The 17000-nt window shown below is 46.3% G+C and overlaps 1 protein-coding gene across 1 annotated transcript in view; it reads left to right on the top strand.

The window, feature by feature from the left end:
* The window catches only part of MEPCE (methylphosphate capping enzyme), a 34520-nt gene extending 18808 nt beyond the window's left edge, over positions 1-15712 (top strand). The window contains exon 4 of the mRNA XM_069644888.1: positions 12101-15712. Coding sequence (XP_069500989.1) covers positions 12101-12153 — 53 coding nt within the window. The 3' untranslated portion in view covers positions 12154-15712. The remainder of the gene's footprint in view (positions 1-12100) is intronic.
* Positions 15713-17000: the final 1288 nt, after the last annotated feature.

Here is a 17000-nt window from a genome sequence, read left to right as displayed (position 1 = left end):
TGAGCGAATCCAGCATGTCAAAAAGTGCCTTCGTAAATAAATTGTAAAGGGTAGGTGCAGTACATGATCCCTGGGGCACCCTACAGTGGTTGGTGGGAGCTGCGTAGGCCTGATCGGAGTAGACCTTCATGGCTCTGCCCTCTAGGAAAGAGGGTATCCATGAAGTGGCTTTATTTGAGAAGTGGGCTGCGTTGGAGAGATGGGAGGTCAAGATTTCGTGATCAACAAGATCAAACGCGGCGGAGAGATCCAAGAGAAGCAGGAGGGTAGGTTTGCCCGTATCATTGTTTTGGTGATCTGGTTTTTTAAATCTAGTTGGGCGGTTTCTGTGCCGTGGCCTTTGCGGAAGCCTGATTTGTCTTTTGCCTAGGATGGCGGTTGATTCAAGGTAGTGTTAGGCTTGGTTGTGGGCAGCTTTATCCAAGATTTTAAGGAGCAAGGGGACGTGGTGATGGGTCGGTAGTTGTTTGCGCACATGGGATCTAGGTAGGGTTTCTTTGAGTGGACGGACCCATGCTGCGTTTAAGCTTTGTGGTACTCTTCCTGAGGAGAAGGAAGACTTGATGAATGCAATGATAATAGGGGTGAGCACATCGGGGCACCCTTTGATGATGGCCGGTGGGCAGATGTCTCCTTTACATGTGGATGGTTTGGAGGAGATCTGCAACTTCTGTTTCTGTGACGTCTCTGAAGGAGAAGAGGGGGTGTATCAGGAAGAGGAGGCGGAGTGGGCGGAGGCAGATAGTCCTGTTTGGGATGTGCTTTGCACTGTGATTGGATTTTATCTTGGAGAAGCTTGACTTTGTTAATGAGGGCTGCCTGAATGCTAGAGCACCAAGCTTCATCTTTGGTGATTTCGTCTGGGCTGGTGCAAGGGGTGATGAGATCTTTGAAGATTGAGAATATTTCCTTTGATTTAGAATTGGCTGTGGACATTCTGCGGTTCAATGATTCAGATTTAGCTTTAAATATTGTTTTTTTGTATGTAGAAGAGATATCTTTACATTCTGTCAGTGTGGATTGGCTAGGCGTGGATTGCCATTTAGCTAGGGCCTGGCGAATGTTGGTGCGTAGTGCTGATGGCTCTTCCGTGAACCAGGAGTTGGTGTGTGTGTATGTATAATATATATATATATATATATATATATAAATATATATTCTTCTTCCAATGGAGCTATGGACTCAATGGCTTGGGTGAGGGTGTGGGCATAGACGTTGGCAAGAGAAGTGGGGTTGTTGTCAAAGGGTGTTTTAAGTTCAGGGATGTCAAGAAAAGGGAGGAGATTGACCCTGGTTAGTTTTTTGGAACTTCTGACTTTAGCTGGTGGGGCATATGAGAACACATTGGTAGTAGGACTAGTAGGAATAGTGAATTGGATCCAATGGTGGTCCGTCCAAGGGTGGGCTGAGATATTGGTAATGGAAGAAGAGCAGTTGTGGTATGCAACCCAGTCAATGGAGTGACCTTCAGTGGGTAGGCTCTGTCTCTATGGGCGAACCCTAAGTCTATGAGAAGGCATGAACAACTTTAATAAAAATTCTGGAACAGACCTAATGATTGAAAAAAATGCACCACATTGATGCAAGTTTTAGATGACTCCCATGTTTGGATCGTTGAGCCCTAGGTCAGGTTTCTTTTTAAAGTGAGGTCCCTGAACATTTCGGGAGATGACAGAGGAAACCACATCTGAATGCACATTGTACAGAACCAATGTGAACGTGCAACACTTCACATCATTGATGCATGGCAAAACCAAATCTATCCTTCTGTGCTTGATCGGGCCCTCACTGGATGTTACTTGCTGGGTCAATCGTGGTTGTGTTGCTGTGCTGACGTTCGTAATGATGATGATGATGATGCTGCTGCAACAGTTTGTCAAAGATGCATGGATCTAATGACGCTTCTCAGGGTTCGAAAATCAGATTAGATGAGCATGTTCTAAAACCATCACCTGGGTGGTGGTCATCACCCAGACGGCAGAAGCTACTGATGGATGTGCTGTGTACTGTCACCTAGATCCACAGCTTCCACATTAAAGACTTTAACTTTTTGCCTATTTGTATGATCCATTATATTTAGTGTCCCAATACTTTGATTACATTCTCAGACACTCATAGTAAAGGCGAAAGTTGGCCTATGGAGCCAACAGTAGCTCCTGGTAACTGTTCACGTTAAGCTATGACTCTCTCCTAGGGCAGCAGCTAAATAGCTCCCAGCAATTTCAAACCCTGCTTCTGAGCCTGGAGGGGCTACCCTAACCGGAGGAGCCAATCCAATTTGAGTTTTCAGTTCTCTTCACCTGCAAGTGGACACGGGGGGTGGGGGGTTGGGAGAAACTGTAATATGTTAATCTGCTAAAAAAAAAAATTCTAAATTTAAAATGCATCAATGTGTGTGGGGATAACCATTACACCACTACCAAAAAATAATTCCATGAGTTCCTGCTCATTGAATCTTCACTGCACTTGCTCCCCACTGCGGCCATTAAGGTGGGTCCTTTCTCCACTTCCCCCCCGCAGCGTTCTGCGTGGGACTAGCAAACGGTGCTCTTGTTCCTGTTCAATTAGAGGTGAAAAAATATACCTGTGCCAAGCTCCACGCAGGTCATCCGCGTCTAGCGGGCAGAAAAATAGCCTGGAAATGTGATCCAAATGCCAGAAAGTACACTTCCAAGCTGTGTTTTCCTGTATTGTGTGCCACTCACCCTTGCATCACAGCCCTCTAGTCACAATTAGCATGTGCGAGGGGGGACCATGGTAAAATTGGCTCTCCATTGCACATCTTCAGGGCGACTACGGTGGAAACCCTGCAACTGTTGCTGGGGCTTGTTTTTCCTGTAAATATGACAGGAAAAGTAGCTATGGTCTCTTTTTGGAAATCCCCCACCCCCCCCACCAGTTCGATTATGGAAGGCAGTAATGTCATTCCACATGTTTGCAAAGTAATGCTTGGATTCACTTGCGTTTTTTGGGTGGTCCAGGACAAGGAGCTGCACCAAGGGTCAGGGGAGGGACCCCAACATCCATGGCGGAAAGGAGTTTGAAACACTGTTCGGAGATGCCGGCGCAGGCAATGTTAGAAAAGCGTCGAGCAATGAGACTATGCGTACAGCGCTGGGAAACATTGAGCAACACCTGAGTGAGCTGGCATTCATGGCCCATGAGTATATGCTGGACGATAACGGTAATCGTGTCGTGTACGCTAAGAAGCAGAGGCGAGCGAGATTATAATATAGTCATGGGGCGACTGATGCAGAGTTGATGGATCTGAAACATGCGCCTGGATACGAAGAGAAAGCCGCGAGGAAGGGAACAGGCTGGCACAACCAACCCGATGGCATAGGTGAACGACGCTGCATAAATAGAATCAGAGCACAGAAGCCTGGGGGTGTACACCGCAAGCAAAGCCCTAGAAGAGAGGGCTTCAATATATGGCGGCGCAGGGTGCGCGCAACCCAGGGGCTGGTGAGACTAGAGTGAGGAGAAGTTCTAAATGGGAATGAGCTGGATCAATGCCAGACAACTGTGTGTGGGCTGCTAAGCTGTCGAAGGACAAGACCTGACCAGGGCCAGTGCCAGTGCAGACAAAGGGTGTAGAGGCTCAGCAAGCAGCGGTGCACCGAAAGAAAATGATACGGCTGGTGCAGCCCTTTGTCAAGTAGGTGAAGAGCAAGCATGGGTCTGCATGCACACTACAGCACTATCTCATAGTCTCTCAGCACATGAAGCATGCGCTGTAAACTGGGCGGCATAACCCAAAGTCCTTGTACACAAACTTGTGCTGTGATATAAGTCAATTTAACTGACAGAAATGTGTGAACGTATGCACGATCATCAGTTGGAGACAGCGTGGTGGTGTGAAGAGGAGCAGGACTTTAGATTGACTAGTTGTACTGGTAGCCATAGACTGTTGACCTCCAGTTAGCAATGCCAGCATATAGTATGGACTGCATATGCGAAGTCCACTATACGTACCAGCGTACGGTCAAGAAGGGCGCTCAGGCAATCCGCCACAATAGGACACATTCATAGCTCGCCTCCTTGAAAGAAGCCCTGGAGACCAAAGTGGACACCATCAGCATAGATGTCACCTGGTTGAGACAAGATGTGAGATCACTGGCCGAACGCACTGTAACATTGGAGAAGGAGGTAGCGGACAACACAAGTGGCCTGCATGGCACCTCAGAAGAAGTCTGGGTACTGCAGCAACGGGTGCGGAATCTGGAAGAAAGGGCCGAGGATGCTGAAGGGAGAGCCAGGCGGAACAATCGTAGGGCTCCCAGAAGGAGAGGGAGGATTGAACCGACTGACTTTATATAGAGAGACTGTTGCTGCGAGCAATAGGCCTGTGAGCCCTCATGCAAGGCATTGCGGTAGAAAGGGCACATAGGTCACAGATCAGGAGACTGCTGCCCGGGGCACCATCAAGGCTGATTTTAGCACGTATACTGAACTTCGGGGACAGAGAAAAGATCCTTGAACACTTCCGCAAAGGAGGAACGATTTGCGTGTCGGCCATAACTGCATACCCGGATTACACCTTACAAGTACAGAAGCAACGGATGAACTATATATTGGTCCAAAGGAGGCTGAGCGCGGCGAACCTGAAGTACATGTTGCTATATCCTGCCAGAATGAAAATGATTCACAAAGGCAGAGCTATCTTTTTTTGACAATCCAGAGGACGCAGATAAATGGATGGACACAGAATTTGGCAACGGGTGCGGAGACTGGAAGAGGCGGAAACGCGTGAAGAGAACCACAGCAATTAAGACCTCGGAAGTCAGACCCTGCAAGACTGAATGGTAGCGTGCCCTTCAGGTGGAGACCTCTGGAATAAATTTGCTACGCCAGGAGTTAACAGCCTGGTGCCCACTTAAGATTGCACTACGAAGGAACTTACTACACCCAAGTTTGGATATGTTTCTTTTTCTGGATACTAGCAGTTACTTATCCACCTGCTTGGAAGCATTAGAATCTATAAATGCGATGGGGAAACAACGTATTCAATTTCTCACATATTGGTTGTTGGATGAACTGTCACAAGACACTGAGTTACTACAAAAGGCATGCACCCCATTCTTTTTGAAAGAGATGGTGTGTACCGCAGCATCCTGAGATCCTAGCCCGCCCTATTGTTGAAACTAGACAAAGTGATATGTCAAAGAGCCTGCCGTATCTAAAGCAAGGATACACCGTGGGTTTTGGACCTGCCCTTTGACGGGGACAACCTGTTTGGGAAGGCTGTGGATGAATCCCTCCAAGACGGAGACAACACGTGCCCCAGGCACCCAACAGCATCGACGACCGTCCTTTTGTTCCTCAGGGAAATCTATCCGCTCTTCGAATGCTTTCTTCGGGGTGGGGGCACAGGGGGCCTCGTCCTCTTACCGACAGCCATCCCGTTCCTCGACCCAGGAAGCCAACCGAGGTTGCTCCAAGGCCTTCGGTGGCGGGATGTTGTTGTCCGGGACCGTAAGGCACTGTCGACCTCCAGGCAAGATTGAACCAGCCAGGATGTAGGGCTCCCACCCGTGCCGGCTGGTGAACTTCGTTGGTGTGTGGGAGACTATCTGCACTGACAGATGGGTGCTGGGCGCTCTTGCCCACGGACACTGACCTTAGAATTCCAAGCGTCAGCATACCACCGGTGGCACGGCAGGAAAACCACATCCCTCTGCTGCTGCTGGAGGTTCGGGCCAAGTTACAGAAGGGGGTGATGGAGCTGGTTCCACTGACTCCGGGTATACACCATGTACTTCCTCGTAAGAAAGAAGACCGGGGGGCTGGAGGCCCATTCTCGACCTACGACAGCTCAACAAATGCATAAAGTCCCTGAAGTTCAGGGTGGTCACGCTGCAGCACATGCTGGGCCGGCTGGAGGGGGACTTTTGTCGTTGTTGGATCTGGAGGACGCGTACTTCCACATCCCCTTAAACAAAGGCCATGCACATTCAGGGGAAGTATTATCAGTTCAAGGATCTTTCATTCGTGCTGAAGTTGGCGCCCAGAGTCTTCACCAAGTGCCTGGTGCCAGTGGCGGCCCATCTGCAACTACAGGAGATCCACATTTACCCTTAGTTGGACGACTGGCTCGTCCGGGCCAAGTCAAGGGACACTGCTGTCGAACACATGGAGTGGACCGTCTGTATACTGACGGATCTGGGGTTCTCTGTGAACTCCATCGCAGGACGCTCTGTTCCTAGGATCTAAGCTCAACACGGTGTCATGCCTGGCGTCCCTGTCGGAGGAAAGGATATCGCCATCTTGGGCAAGGTGCAGCGGCTGTTGGCACTGAAGGTTGCAACAGTGAGGACCATCAAGTCGCTGCTCGGCATGCTGTCGTTGTGCATTTACTTGATTCAGCTCTGCAGGTTACGGATGCAACCTGTACATGAGTTCCTCGATGCCCGGGTGTCCGGAAGCTTCCAGGGCAGGATTGTGCTCGAGTTCCAACGAGTGATCAGATGGTGGGGTGGGCACTCCAATATTGCCGTTTTCCTGAGCCCCTACACCAGGAGGCGGTCACGACGGATGCCTCTCTGGAAGGATGGGGACCCCACACCGGACATCTTCACGCCAGAGGTCTGTGGCTGCCGGAGAGAAGACGCTGCACATAAATGTACTGCAACTACAGGCAATGTTTTGGGCCCTCGAGTCGTTTTTGCTGTCACTCAAGGGCAAAGTGGTGAGGGTCTTCACGGACAATACCACTGCAATGTTTTACATCTGGAAACTGTGGGTCACCAGATCCCCTGCGCTCTCCATGGAGTCTTGGTCTTGTGGCACTGGGCCGTCGCCAGGGGATGTTCCTCCTTCCATTCCACCTGGCAGAAATAAAGAACACTGTCACTGACTCTCTCAGCAGGGAGCTACGCTCTTGCCACAAGTGGGAGCTTCAGCAGGACCAAGTGGACAACCTGTTCGACAAATGGAGCAACCCCCAGATCGAGCCGGGGAGCATGTAAGGACTCATTCTCATTCCCCCTGGGACAGCCTGTTTCTGTATGCGTTACCTCCGTTGCCATTGCTTCTTTGAGTCATCCATCAACTCGGACAGTGCCGGTGCAGGATGATCTCGTCGCACCAGAGTGGCCGAGGCAGATCTGGTACCCGGACCTTCTCAGCATGAAAGCGTCCCCTACAGTCGAGCTGCCAGTGTTCGTGTATCTTTTCGCCAGGAAAGGAGGTGCAATTCTACACCATAACCCAGAACCTGAAGGCCTTGCTTCTGCAGCATTAGGATTCGGGGGTTACGATGTTCCGGCAGACTGCAAGAAGGTACTCGCCAAGGCCAGAGCGTCATCTACTTTGAAATGCTACAGACTCGCATGAAAGAGATTCACAATTTGGTGACTTTCAAAGATCGACCCTCTGAGGGTCGTGGCTCCTCAGATACTTCCATGTTTGCTGTTGCTGGCTAAATTGGGGCTGTTTCTGGCTAAATTGGGGCTGTTTCTGGCTAAATTGGGGCTGGCTCACAGCGGCTATCTCTCGCTACACCAGATCCCCCATGACCCTCCTTGCAGTTGCACCGGTTGGTCAAGGAATTCGTCAAGGGACTATCGTTCCCGCCAGTGAAGGCTCCAGCACCAGCGTGGGGGCTCAATGTGGTACTTGCTAGGCTCATGGGAGCTCCGTTCGAGCCTATGCATTCTGTCCCACTCCAGTTTCTGTTGTGGAAGACTGCTTTTCTCGTGGCCATCACCTCTGCACGACAAGTGGGTGAGACCGAGGCCCTATCCTGTAACCCCATTTCTTGACTTTTCACGAGACGAGTGTGGTGCTGTGGACGCACCCCTCCATCATGCCCAAGGTGCCGTCATAATTTCATCTAAACGAGCCCTTGGTGAGTGTGTGGTTTTATTTATAATTTTTTTTTTTTTTTTAATTTAATTTTATTTTTTTCATGCCTTTGCCGGCTGAATGGACTTTCACTCGCTGGATGTGACTAGCACGCTGAAGTTTTGTGGCCGCACGAATAGTTTCTGGAAAGCTTCTCAGCTTTTTGTGAACTTTGGTCCTGTGAACCATGAGGAGGAAGTCCTTGTCCAAGGCTTCCATTTCCAGGTGGCTCTCCGGCTGGATCACTCACTGTCACTGGTTGGCTAACCAACAGTTGCCTGGTCGTCCGAGAGCCTATTCTACCAGAGCGATCACTGCTACTACAGCGTTCCTGTCTGGTGTCCCCTTGCTGGACATCGCACACCTTCAAAAGATTCTACTGCATTGACAGGGATTCCAGGGAGGGGTCCTGAGTTGGCCAAGCAGTGCTGCGCAACCTGTTCGCTTGAAGGTGAGCCTGGTGAGGAGATAAGAGATTGCTTCTGTTGATCCTTGCCACCTCCTGTGGTTGTGTGTTTGTTTACTGCTGTGTATTCTTTATTCAGGAGCATGTGAATCCATGCCGGACCCCTTGCTGGAGAAGGAACAAGTTACTTACCTGCAACTGTTCTCCAGCATGGGTCTGCCATAGATTCACATGCAAACTCTCCTGCCTGCCCCGCTGCGGCTCTTCTCTTGGCTCTACTGCTACTTTACCTGCTACCAAATCTGAAGATGGCTGCGAGAGGAGGGGCTTAGGTAGAGGGCAGACATTTGTTGAGGGCAGTATGACCCAGAGCTCAGTGATTGGTTTATAGGAGAGACAGTTTAGAAATGAAACTGAAACTGTTTTTCCTTTACCGAGGATTCCCAGCCTGACGACAGGGAATATTAAGGAGCATGTGATTCCATGCCAGATCCATGCTGGAGAACAATAGTTATAGGTAAGTAACTTATTCATTACTAACAGTGCCAGTGCTTCCGTGATGAGTCTGCGTGCCGGTGCCGTTGGCAGGCTCAGACTTGTCGGGCGCCGTGGTCCCTGCAGGTAGACTTGTAGTGTGGCGGTCCAGAAACAAGGGTGCCGGTGAGCTTACCAGCACCCTTGTTACCGGACTGCCACACTTGTAATTAGGCCTATTGTCTCGCTGACCAAGTTGCTGAACTAGTCAAATCAAATTATAAGTGAGAGAGAGAAACCTCTAGAAATGCCATTATCAAGAATATCTTCGATGTAGCTGAAACAGCAGGGAGACGAATGCCTAGTTCAAGCAAAATTAAGATCTGCTTGGCTTGGAGGTGCCAGGGCTTAAACCGAAGACGCAAGCAAATCTGCTAGACAAACCTGTCGAAGAGGCCTTGGAGAAGGTCAAAAAAGAGCGGGACGCTAAAACGTCTAGGACAGTTAAAAGGTAGAAGATTCCAACAAAGGGGCTTTCTCAAGCAGGCGGTCCTTTGTTGCCCAGCCTTATAATCAGCCAACAGGGCATTCTAACTTTCCACAAGGTGCCTCCAGTTATCAAGGTAACCAGCAGCTATGCAGGCATGCAACAACCTTGCAGAGGGAGAGCATGTGGCTGAGGTACAGCCTCATGGGGGTGTGGGGCAGCCTCCGACTCAAAATGACTCCCCAGTAAGTGTTCTTCCATACAAATCCAGTAGGAGGACTCATACCATTGTACATCCAAGCATGGGTGGGAATAAAGTCAGACAAGTGGGTGTTGCGCTACCTAGATGACTAGTTAATGAGAGGAAAGGATGAGCAGGAGTATATAGTACACACACTGTGGATCTATTATACAGCCTGTGATTCTCCAACGAGAGAGTCCAGCCTCCTACTAGGGTCAATCGTAAAAACTCAGTGACAGCCTTTCCTACACCAGAAAAGGTATAGGCATAGCAAGTACTCCTTCCACAGTTCAAAGCGGGTTCGATGCTAATTGTCAGAAAGGTAATGAGGCTTCTAGGCATGAGGACATCCTGGATCATCAGAATATCCCATGCATGTCTTAGGATGCACACAATACACCAATGGCTTGCGAAGCAATGATTACAAAAGACAGGCCATAAGATGATCTAGTGGTCATCTCAAGCAATACACACGTCCTCCATAGTGTCAACAAACAATATGATCAAAGCAATACACTTAATTTCTCTACCACCAAAAATTACGACTGGTGCATCCCTGTCATGATGGAGAGCACATTGTCAACATCTTGCTGCACAAGGAAAGTGATCAATGAAGCAGAGAAGCTACCACGTAAGTTGGTTAGAAATGCTAGCAATAAGAATGGCGCTGATAAAAGAGCATGCTCATACAAGACAACACAACTGCAATGTTTTACAACAACAACAATTCACTATGGATGAATGGTCAGGGATATTTGCGTACGCTTTACTTGAATGCGCACAAACTACGCCCATAGTCTAACAATTCTTCACATTGCACCAACAATGTGTGCAAGACAACTGTACGTACGTAGTACTCGTACCCACTACACGTCTCTATGCCTGCCAATCAAACTTTATCCAAAAACATGCTTACACAGATCAGCAAATAAATAATACACCCAACACCACAGACCACCAACTAGGCAGCTTTGCGCCCGAGATCATAGTTTGGATATCAACATCTACCCTTGTGGTGTATGGATATACTAAAGGCGGCAAGCAAACCAAACTGACACTTTTATTTCAACAAATGAAAGCTATTTGTCTTTTGTTGTAAAAGAAAAGAATCACTCCCATAGTCCGATATAGATGTGGTTATATACCTTGTGTATCTATTAGACTCTGATCTGGTTTATAATTCACTTAGGGTCCATTTAGCAGCTTATACCGCAGCAGAAAATATGGTGGAGGGTAGCAATAGTTAAAGCTGTTGTAGAACCTGTCAAGCGTATCTCTCCAGTGTATCTCCCTACCACTAGACTAGGAATTAAACCCAGTACGCTCACGGTTTAGGAGACTACTGTCTGAACCAATGTGTAAAGGCCAGCTAAGAGAGCTCTCTTATAAAGTAGCTTTCCTTGTTGTTATCGCATCAATCGGATAGTTGCAGGCCCTATCTGTAACCAAACCATTTGTGACAATATTTTCACCAACATTCATCTAAATGTCCATGTCGTTAATCTATCAAATTATCAGAGAAGAAAAAGCTTTATACACCGTTGACGTTCGTAGAAATATAAAGTACTATCTGACAGAACAAAAGAGATATCATAAACCGACCTGTTTTGTATTAATGGCAACATGAAGGGAAGGAGAACGCAGCAGTCACTTAAAGCAACTATTGCAAAGTGGATTTTCCAATGTGTTACTCTATCACTTCTGTTTACCCGGAGAGCACGTTTGCTCAGAAGTATGTGAGCAATATTGGCTTTCCTTGCAAGTGATTTCCAAGTAGGCTGTGTGGAGTTCAGTACCCACTTTTACTCGACATTATTTTGTTGGCAGAGTCAAAAGCAGAACCTCAAGTGGGACAAGCAAATGTAAGCAATTTGCATGTACTCTTTCAGCTCGCCCACCGCCTTCACAGAGTACTGCTTGCTAATCATGTAACGCAGGTGAATCTAAGCAGATTAACAAGCCCCAGGAAGCACATCTTACTTGGAAGCCGCAGAACGACTATTACTGATATCTACTAGGAAGCACATGCGCCCTCCCATCCTCCCCACAAGACAGCCAAAGGGAATGTTCTTAAAGTGTTCAGTTCCACATACCATGTCAGAAAACATATAATCCGAGCATGTCTACACGTGAAGGATCATGGCTACCCACACACATACGATGGGGATAGTGTGGCCGGTGCACCCCTGCCAACTCTATTTTCAAATGTGAAAAACCGTATACATTATTATTCCGCACTAACCACTGGATGACGGCCTATACAACGCATATTATTCTAAGCAGATACAAGGAAAGGCGATTAATGGTAATCTGTGAGATGTGTACATATGATGTGTACATGTATTTCAACAGTACATAAAGCTTTGGGTTCTGTTCAGCAGGTGACTGCTTTTGTAAGGCTGTAGCATTCTTTTCCACACTTGGAAACATTGCGGGCCTTCAAGTACTCTATTAGCCAAAATCACTATGAAAAAAATAAATAGCTTATCGCCCCTTTCTTTTTGGCTCTGCTCTTGTGGGACATCCAGCATTACTGATATATTTACCCCACTTTGAATCTGGCCGCATGGGTTATTGAAAACACTGCCCTAGCTTGAAATATTAGATCTGATTTTTCCTGTTTTTTTTTTTTCCTTTATTTCTGCAGGATTTCAGCGTCCTATCTACCTATTCCACAAAAGCCATCCTTCCTCCAAGTGACACGACCGAGGCGGAGTACCAAATAGGAAATTGCATTTGAGCTGCAGTACAGTGACCTACTATCACCTTTGGTCAAGAACGAGGATGCAGACTAGGTGGAACTTCACATCCAGACTTTTTACCAAGGGAATGTCTAACTTGCATTTCCACATGCTCTATGCTCCATGGACCACTTGTCTGCCCCGTTTCTGGCATGTTCACACTAAATTGCAGATGCAAAGAATCTGAATGTTTGGCTGTTTTTACCGCTCTCATTTTTCAGGTGGCTCTCCAACAACCTTTCATCTGAAGTAAACCAACAGCCACTACTGTTATTACACTCTTTCTGGGTGGTAAGGGGGACAATATCTGGTCTGAAAGAATCGGTGACTTGTACAATTTGCTTTGTATGGAAATCTGAAGCGCTTGGCATTTAAGGCTGCCAGAAGTTAACTCCTGAGTGAAATCACATCTGGAAACATTCGTAACTTTCCCAGCTGCAGTCCTGCTATGGACCCGTTTAAATCGGTTGGTGATCGATTCATATGTTTGTACAAGGAGTTCTGGTGCTTGTTTGGCCCCTTCATGCCTGTGCTCCTTTACCTGGTGTTACCTTCATGACTGTTGCATTATTGAGAGCTTCCAATTCCATCTGTTTTATTTTTTACGCACCCACTATTCTGATAAAACACACTTCCAGTGCTGTTTGAGGAATCCGAATGTATATGTGTGGGGTTCTTCCACGTCTGCAAAGCAAAAATCTTATATATATAGGCCCTGTTTGCAAATTACTTTTTCTGATTGCTTTCCCCCTCCCTGGTGTTCAGCTAATTCCCCCCTTTTTACTGTTGATTTTCCCAAAATGTTGCATTCCATCCTGATGTCTTGGCCTTGCAGTCTCCAAAAACAAAGCACGGGGACAGACCATTGTATTACATGAGGCTTTGCAAATCTTATGTTACATTGTGGCACCCAACGTTTGTACGGTTACTCATGACACCAGCTCTCTTTGAATTACAAGGGCTACGACTGGCTTTAAAATTGTTTTTAATTATAGAGCCAGTTCTGAGATTTGGAGGGGTTAAAGCTGGTATTCAAACCCAATTCACTCCAGAACCAGTGCTGGGAATTTCAGAGATTAAAGTAGGACTTTAATTTGGTCATATGATAGTACTAGCTTTCTGGGAATTGTGGGGTTGAAGCTGGTCTTCTACCACATCATACAATCAGCCTCTAAAAAGAACTCTCTGGCAGAGATTGGTGTTTCAACCCACTTCATTTGAACACCATGTTTTTTGGTGGAATCGGCCCTCTTGGCATTGTAGAAGTTGAAGCTGACTTTGTACATCTAATCCAATTGCTTCAGGAATTTGACGCGGCAGAAACTGACCTCCAGCTTGGGGGATATTTGGGTTAAAGCTGGCCAATTGACGCACATTTGCAGATGGATGATGAATGCATGTTGTTCAAAAATAGCTCCAATGAATTTGGTTTGTAGTCTCTCTTTCCAATTCGTTAATTAGAAGGCCCCTTTTCGGTCACCCATGTAGTATTTCTGTTTTTTGTTTTTGTTTGAGGGGCGGGGGGGGGGTCTCTGAAAAAGGGTTGTTGACATGTAACCTACTGTATGGACGTTTTGAAGGAGGTGATCAACATAGCATTTCTCTGCACGGCGTAGAATGTCGTTTTCTAAGCCTGACCTGAACCTTTTATAACCTCTGGCATCCTTTTTACCCTATCGCAAGGTTTTCAAGAAAGTGAACCAGCCCAGCCCAGTGTGGTTTATTTCGTGACATTGACACATGCAGCTGATCTGCTGCAACAGTCTTGGCGTTTTTTGTTTCATTGTTAGTCTTCGCGCACCTACTAAATGAATCCTGACTTTAACTGTTGCCCTCCCACTGCCCAGCTGGCCAACCCTCTTCTTAATACTCTGCTGACCAGCACTTGATCCATATTGGTGTCACTTTGGTGCTGTCATTCAGAGTCTACCATCGCTTGATAATATTGAAATTGGCTGATTCTCACACCACTCCAGTCTCTATCAGTAGTTCCACATTTCATTCAAGTACAGTTGAGGTAGCTGGTCTCCAATATCTTGAAGACCTCTTGCAGCAGATTGCTTGACCACCTCAAATTTTCGATAATGTTTTGGTGCTGACGAGATCACAAGTAGCCAGAGCAAAGTACACGCCTACCCAGCACTCCGATTTGGGGGTAATAGGCACATGGCTGCTTAATCTGGTGCCTTTTATCTGCAGCCTTCATGAATAAGAAATACATTCGGAAATGGCAAACAGATTGAAGTTCTTCTAGCCCTGTCCGCTCCAACCTGTTAAATAGGTTGGTGGAGTGATAGCAGGGGATGTTTTTCCAGATGCTTGTTAGTGGCATTCACTTCCATCTTCCCCCTTGTGTTGGCCTGAAAGCATTATGTGGCTGTTTTCATAAACGTGTCTAGTCATTTGTTTAAAACTTTAACAATAATTGCATGCATGTTAAAAATCTAGGCAGTAGTGAATCACGCTAGCTAGTGGGCTGGGATATTCTGGCACATCTGATTGCATCCTAGGTCCATGAAAGTTTCATATTCTTTTTCCCTTCGCTACTGACGGTTGTCTTCATAATTGTTTCAACGTATTCTTTTCATCTTCTGCACCCAAGGGCTTTATAATATTGGCATGTTTGAGTGCGGAAGAGACCTGCATTGTTTTTTCAAAATGTTCTGTTGTGTTCTACTGACTGTCAATTGGAGCAAAACTGATACATTTCTACTGCCTGCACGTTTACCATTCAAATCCAGTTTACTCCTGGGGTCGGTCCAATCTTTTGTGACGATATGTAGTAGGCTGTGCTTTGCTTGGAAGAATGTTCTTTCTGTGTACAGGTGTTGAGCATACCAGTCAAAAACAATGCTTTGGGGGTCGGGGGAGTAAGAGTGGCGAGATCTTGCCTTTCTGCTAAGCGTATTTATTGGGTTTGCCCATATGCCTCACTTCTGGAAATCAGTCAAGCAAAGTGATGTCTCTTAACCATTATTTTGGCAAATGTGTCCATAACATTTAGCATAGTCTGCTTGCACTGGAACCAAAGACGGTCCTAATCACCCGCCCATTACAATACAGTAAAGGCAACGGAAGTATTGGGCATAACAAAATACTTCTTGCTGTGAACATAGATTCTGCTTATTTTGTAAATCTCCTGGTTGGTCTGAGCTACTCTACAGATCCAGTTGTATCTTTGACAGGTGCTTCACTGCAGCTTCCAAATGGCCTCTTTCCATTTTTTTTTTATTTTTTATTATTGTATTAAAAAATTAGCATCCACGTTTCAGTGGACTGCAAATAATGTCAATCGAGAATTCAGATATTTAAGAGGATTATAAAAAGTGTAACTTTGATACAATTTGTAAATGATTGTTTTGTAACAAAAGAAAAAAGCTGCAAAAAACAAATGTCAAACATACAGTTGTTTTTATTTTTCTCCCCCTTATATTTGCATAATGTGAGTTTTTTTATTTTTTGTTTGGGGATGGGGGAGGGAGACGCTTGCAACTGAAAATAAATGGACTTTACAATGATGATAGCTTTTGGAGTTTTCTGTTGTGGTCACCTTTTGAAATTGAAACATATTTTCAATGTGTCTGCCGATACCCATTGCACACAACCTACTGACTGATTCAGGTAATGTGCATACGTTTGGTAATAACCGCACATGTATCCTGTCCATTTCTGCCCCAGGTACAAAATGGATGACAAAAAAACATAGCTTAATTACAATCTTCTTCCAATCTACGAAGTGAATGTGCCATCCAAGCCCAGACGAAATGTTTTGTGAGGCCCATCCTTGCTGACCGTTGTCAGGTATACCCAGGACCCCAGTTAACATTTTGAGGTGGGAATGGTTTACTGCTTTATTTATTTTACTCTTTTGAGTAAAATTCTTTTTTGTGGATTTATTTATTTTGTGGGTGTCTGGTTTCACACACACTTTTGTAATCCCAACATTTTGAACTAATACATGCAAATTAATATTTGTATGCAGTCATATTAGAACTAATAGGTATTCAGGGCACGGTGCTTGGCCTTGTCTGGCACTTGAACCTACAAGGAAATTGTTAACTGGCTCAAGTGTTTGGGTGACATTAATACACCTTACCACCATACGGATAGGACACAAAGAGCTGATCAGGCCAATGATTCCAGCCATCCAGAGTTATTGGATTACCATCCCTGTATTCAGTGTCTTCCCTTGTTAGCCTGTGACTTGTGCTGTCCCTGGAGCGTTTTGATATATTTATATTCTGCTCTTATAGAGCGCAGAACTTCTACCAAAAAAGGCATCCTGGTGCTAACAAAGTTGCAAAAACAGAAAGGCAAAGGTTTAGGCAGAAAGATGAGTCTTGGCACAGGCATTACATAAATTGAAGTTGGAAATAGTCTGCAAAGAAACTTGGAGCGTGTTCCAGTGCTTGGGGCCAAAAAGCAGGGCCACCCCAGTGTTCAAACTGATAATTGGGGACAAGAAGAAGAGCTGAGGAGGTTGAATGCAATGAGTGTGCAGGGCAGTAGGGAGAAATTTCATGCAGCGATAAGCAGCCTCTGAAGGTTGCAGCGAGGAGGGGTAAACCTGTCGCTAGACAAACCGCAGAAGATGTAACGGATAGGTAGGTTGAGCCAGTAAGGTAGCATTACAATAGTTGAGGCTGCCATTCATGGTGGCAGCGACTGATGGAGCATGAAAGCTGTCCGGAATAAAGGAGAGCACTTTCTTTACTGCTTAAGTTTAAAGTCACCAACCCTGCTAGTAGTAGTCTTTACAGAATCAACTGGCACTGGGGCCTGACCTAAGGTTGGTGGCCAGAAATC

The sequence above is a fragment of the Ambystoma mexicanum genome, chromosome 1p (genome assembly GCF_040938575.1).
Source record: "Ambystoma mexicanum isolate Mex_15411 chromosome 1p, UKY_AmexF1_1, whole genome shotgun sequence".
Taxonomy (NCBI): Eukaryota; Metazoa; Chordata; class Amphibia; order Caudata; family Ambystomatidae; genus Ambystoma; species Ambystoma mexicanum.
This window is presented reverse-complemented; position numbering and strand designations above follow the sequence as displayed.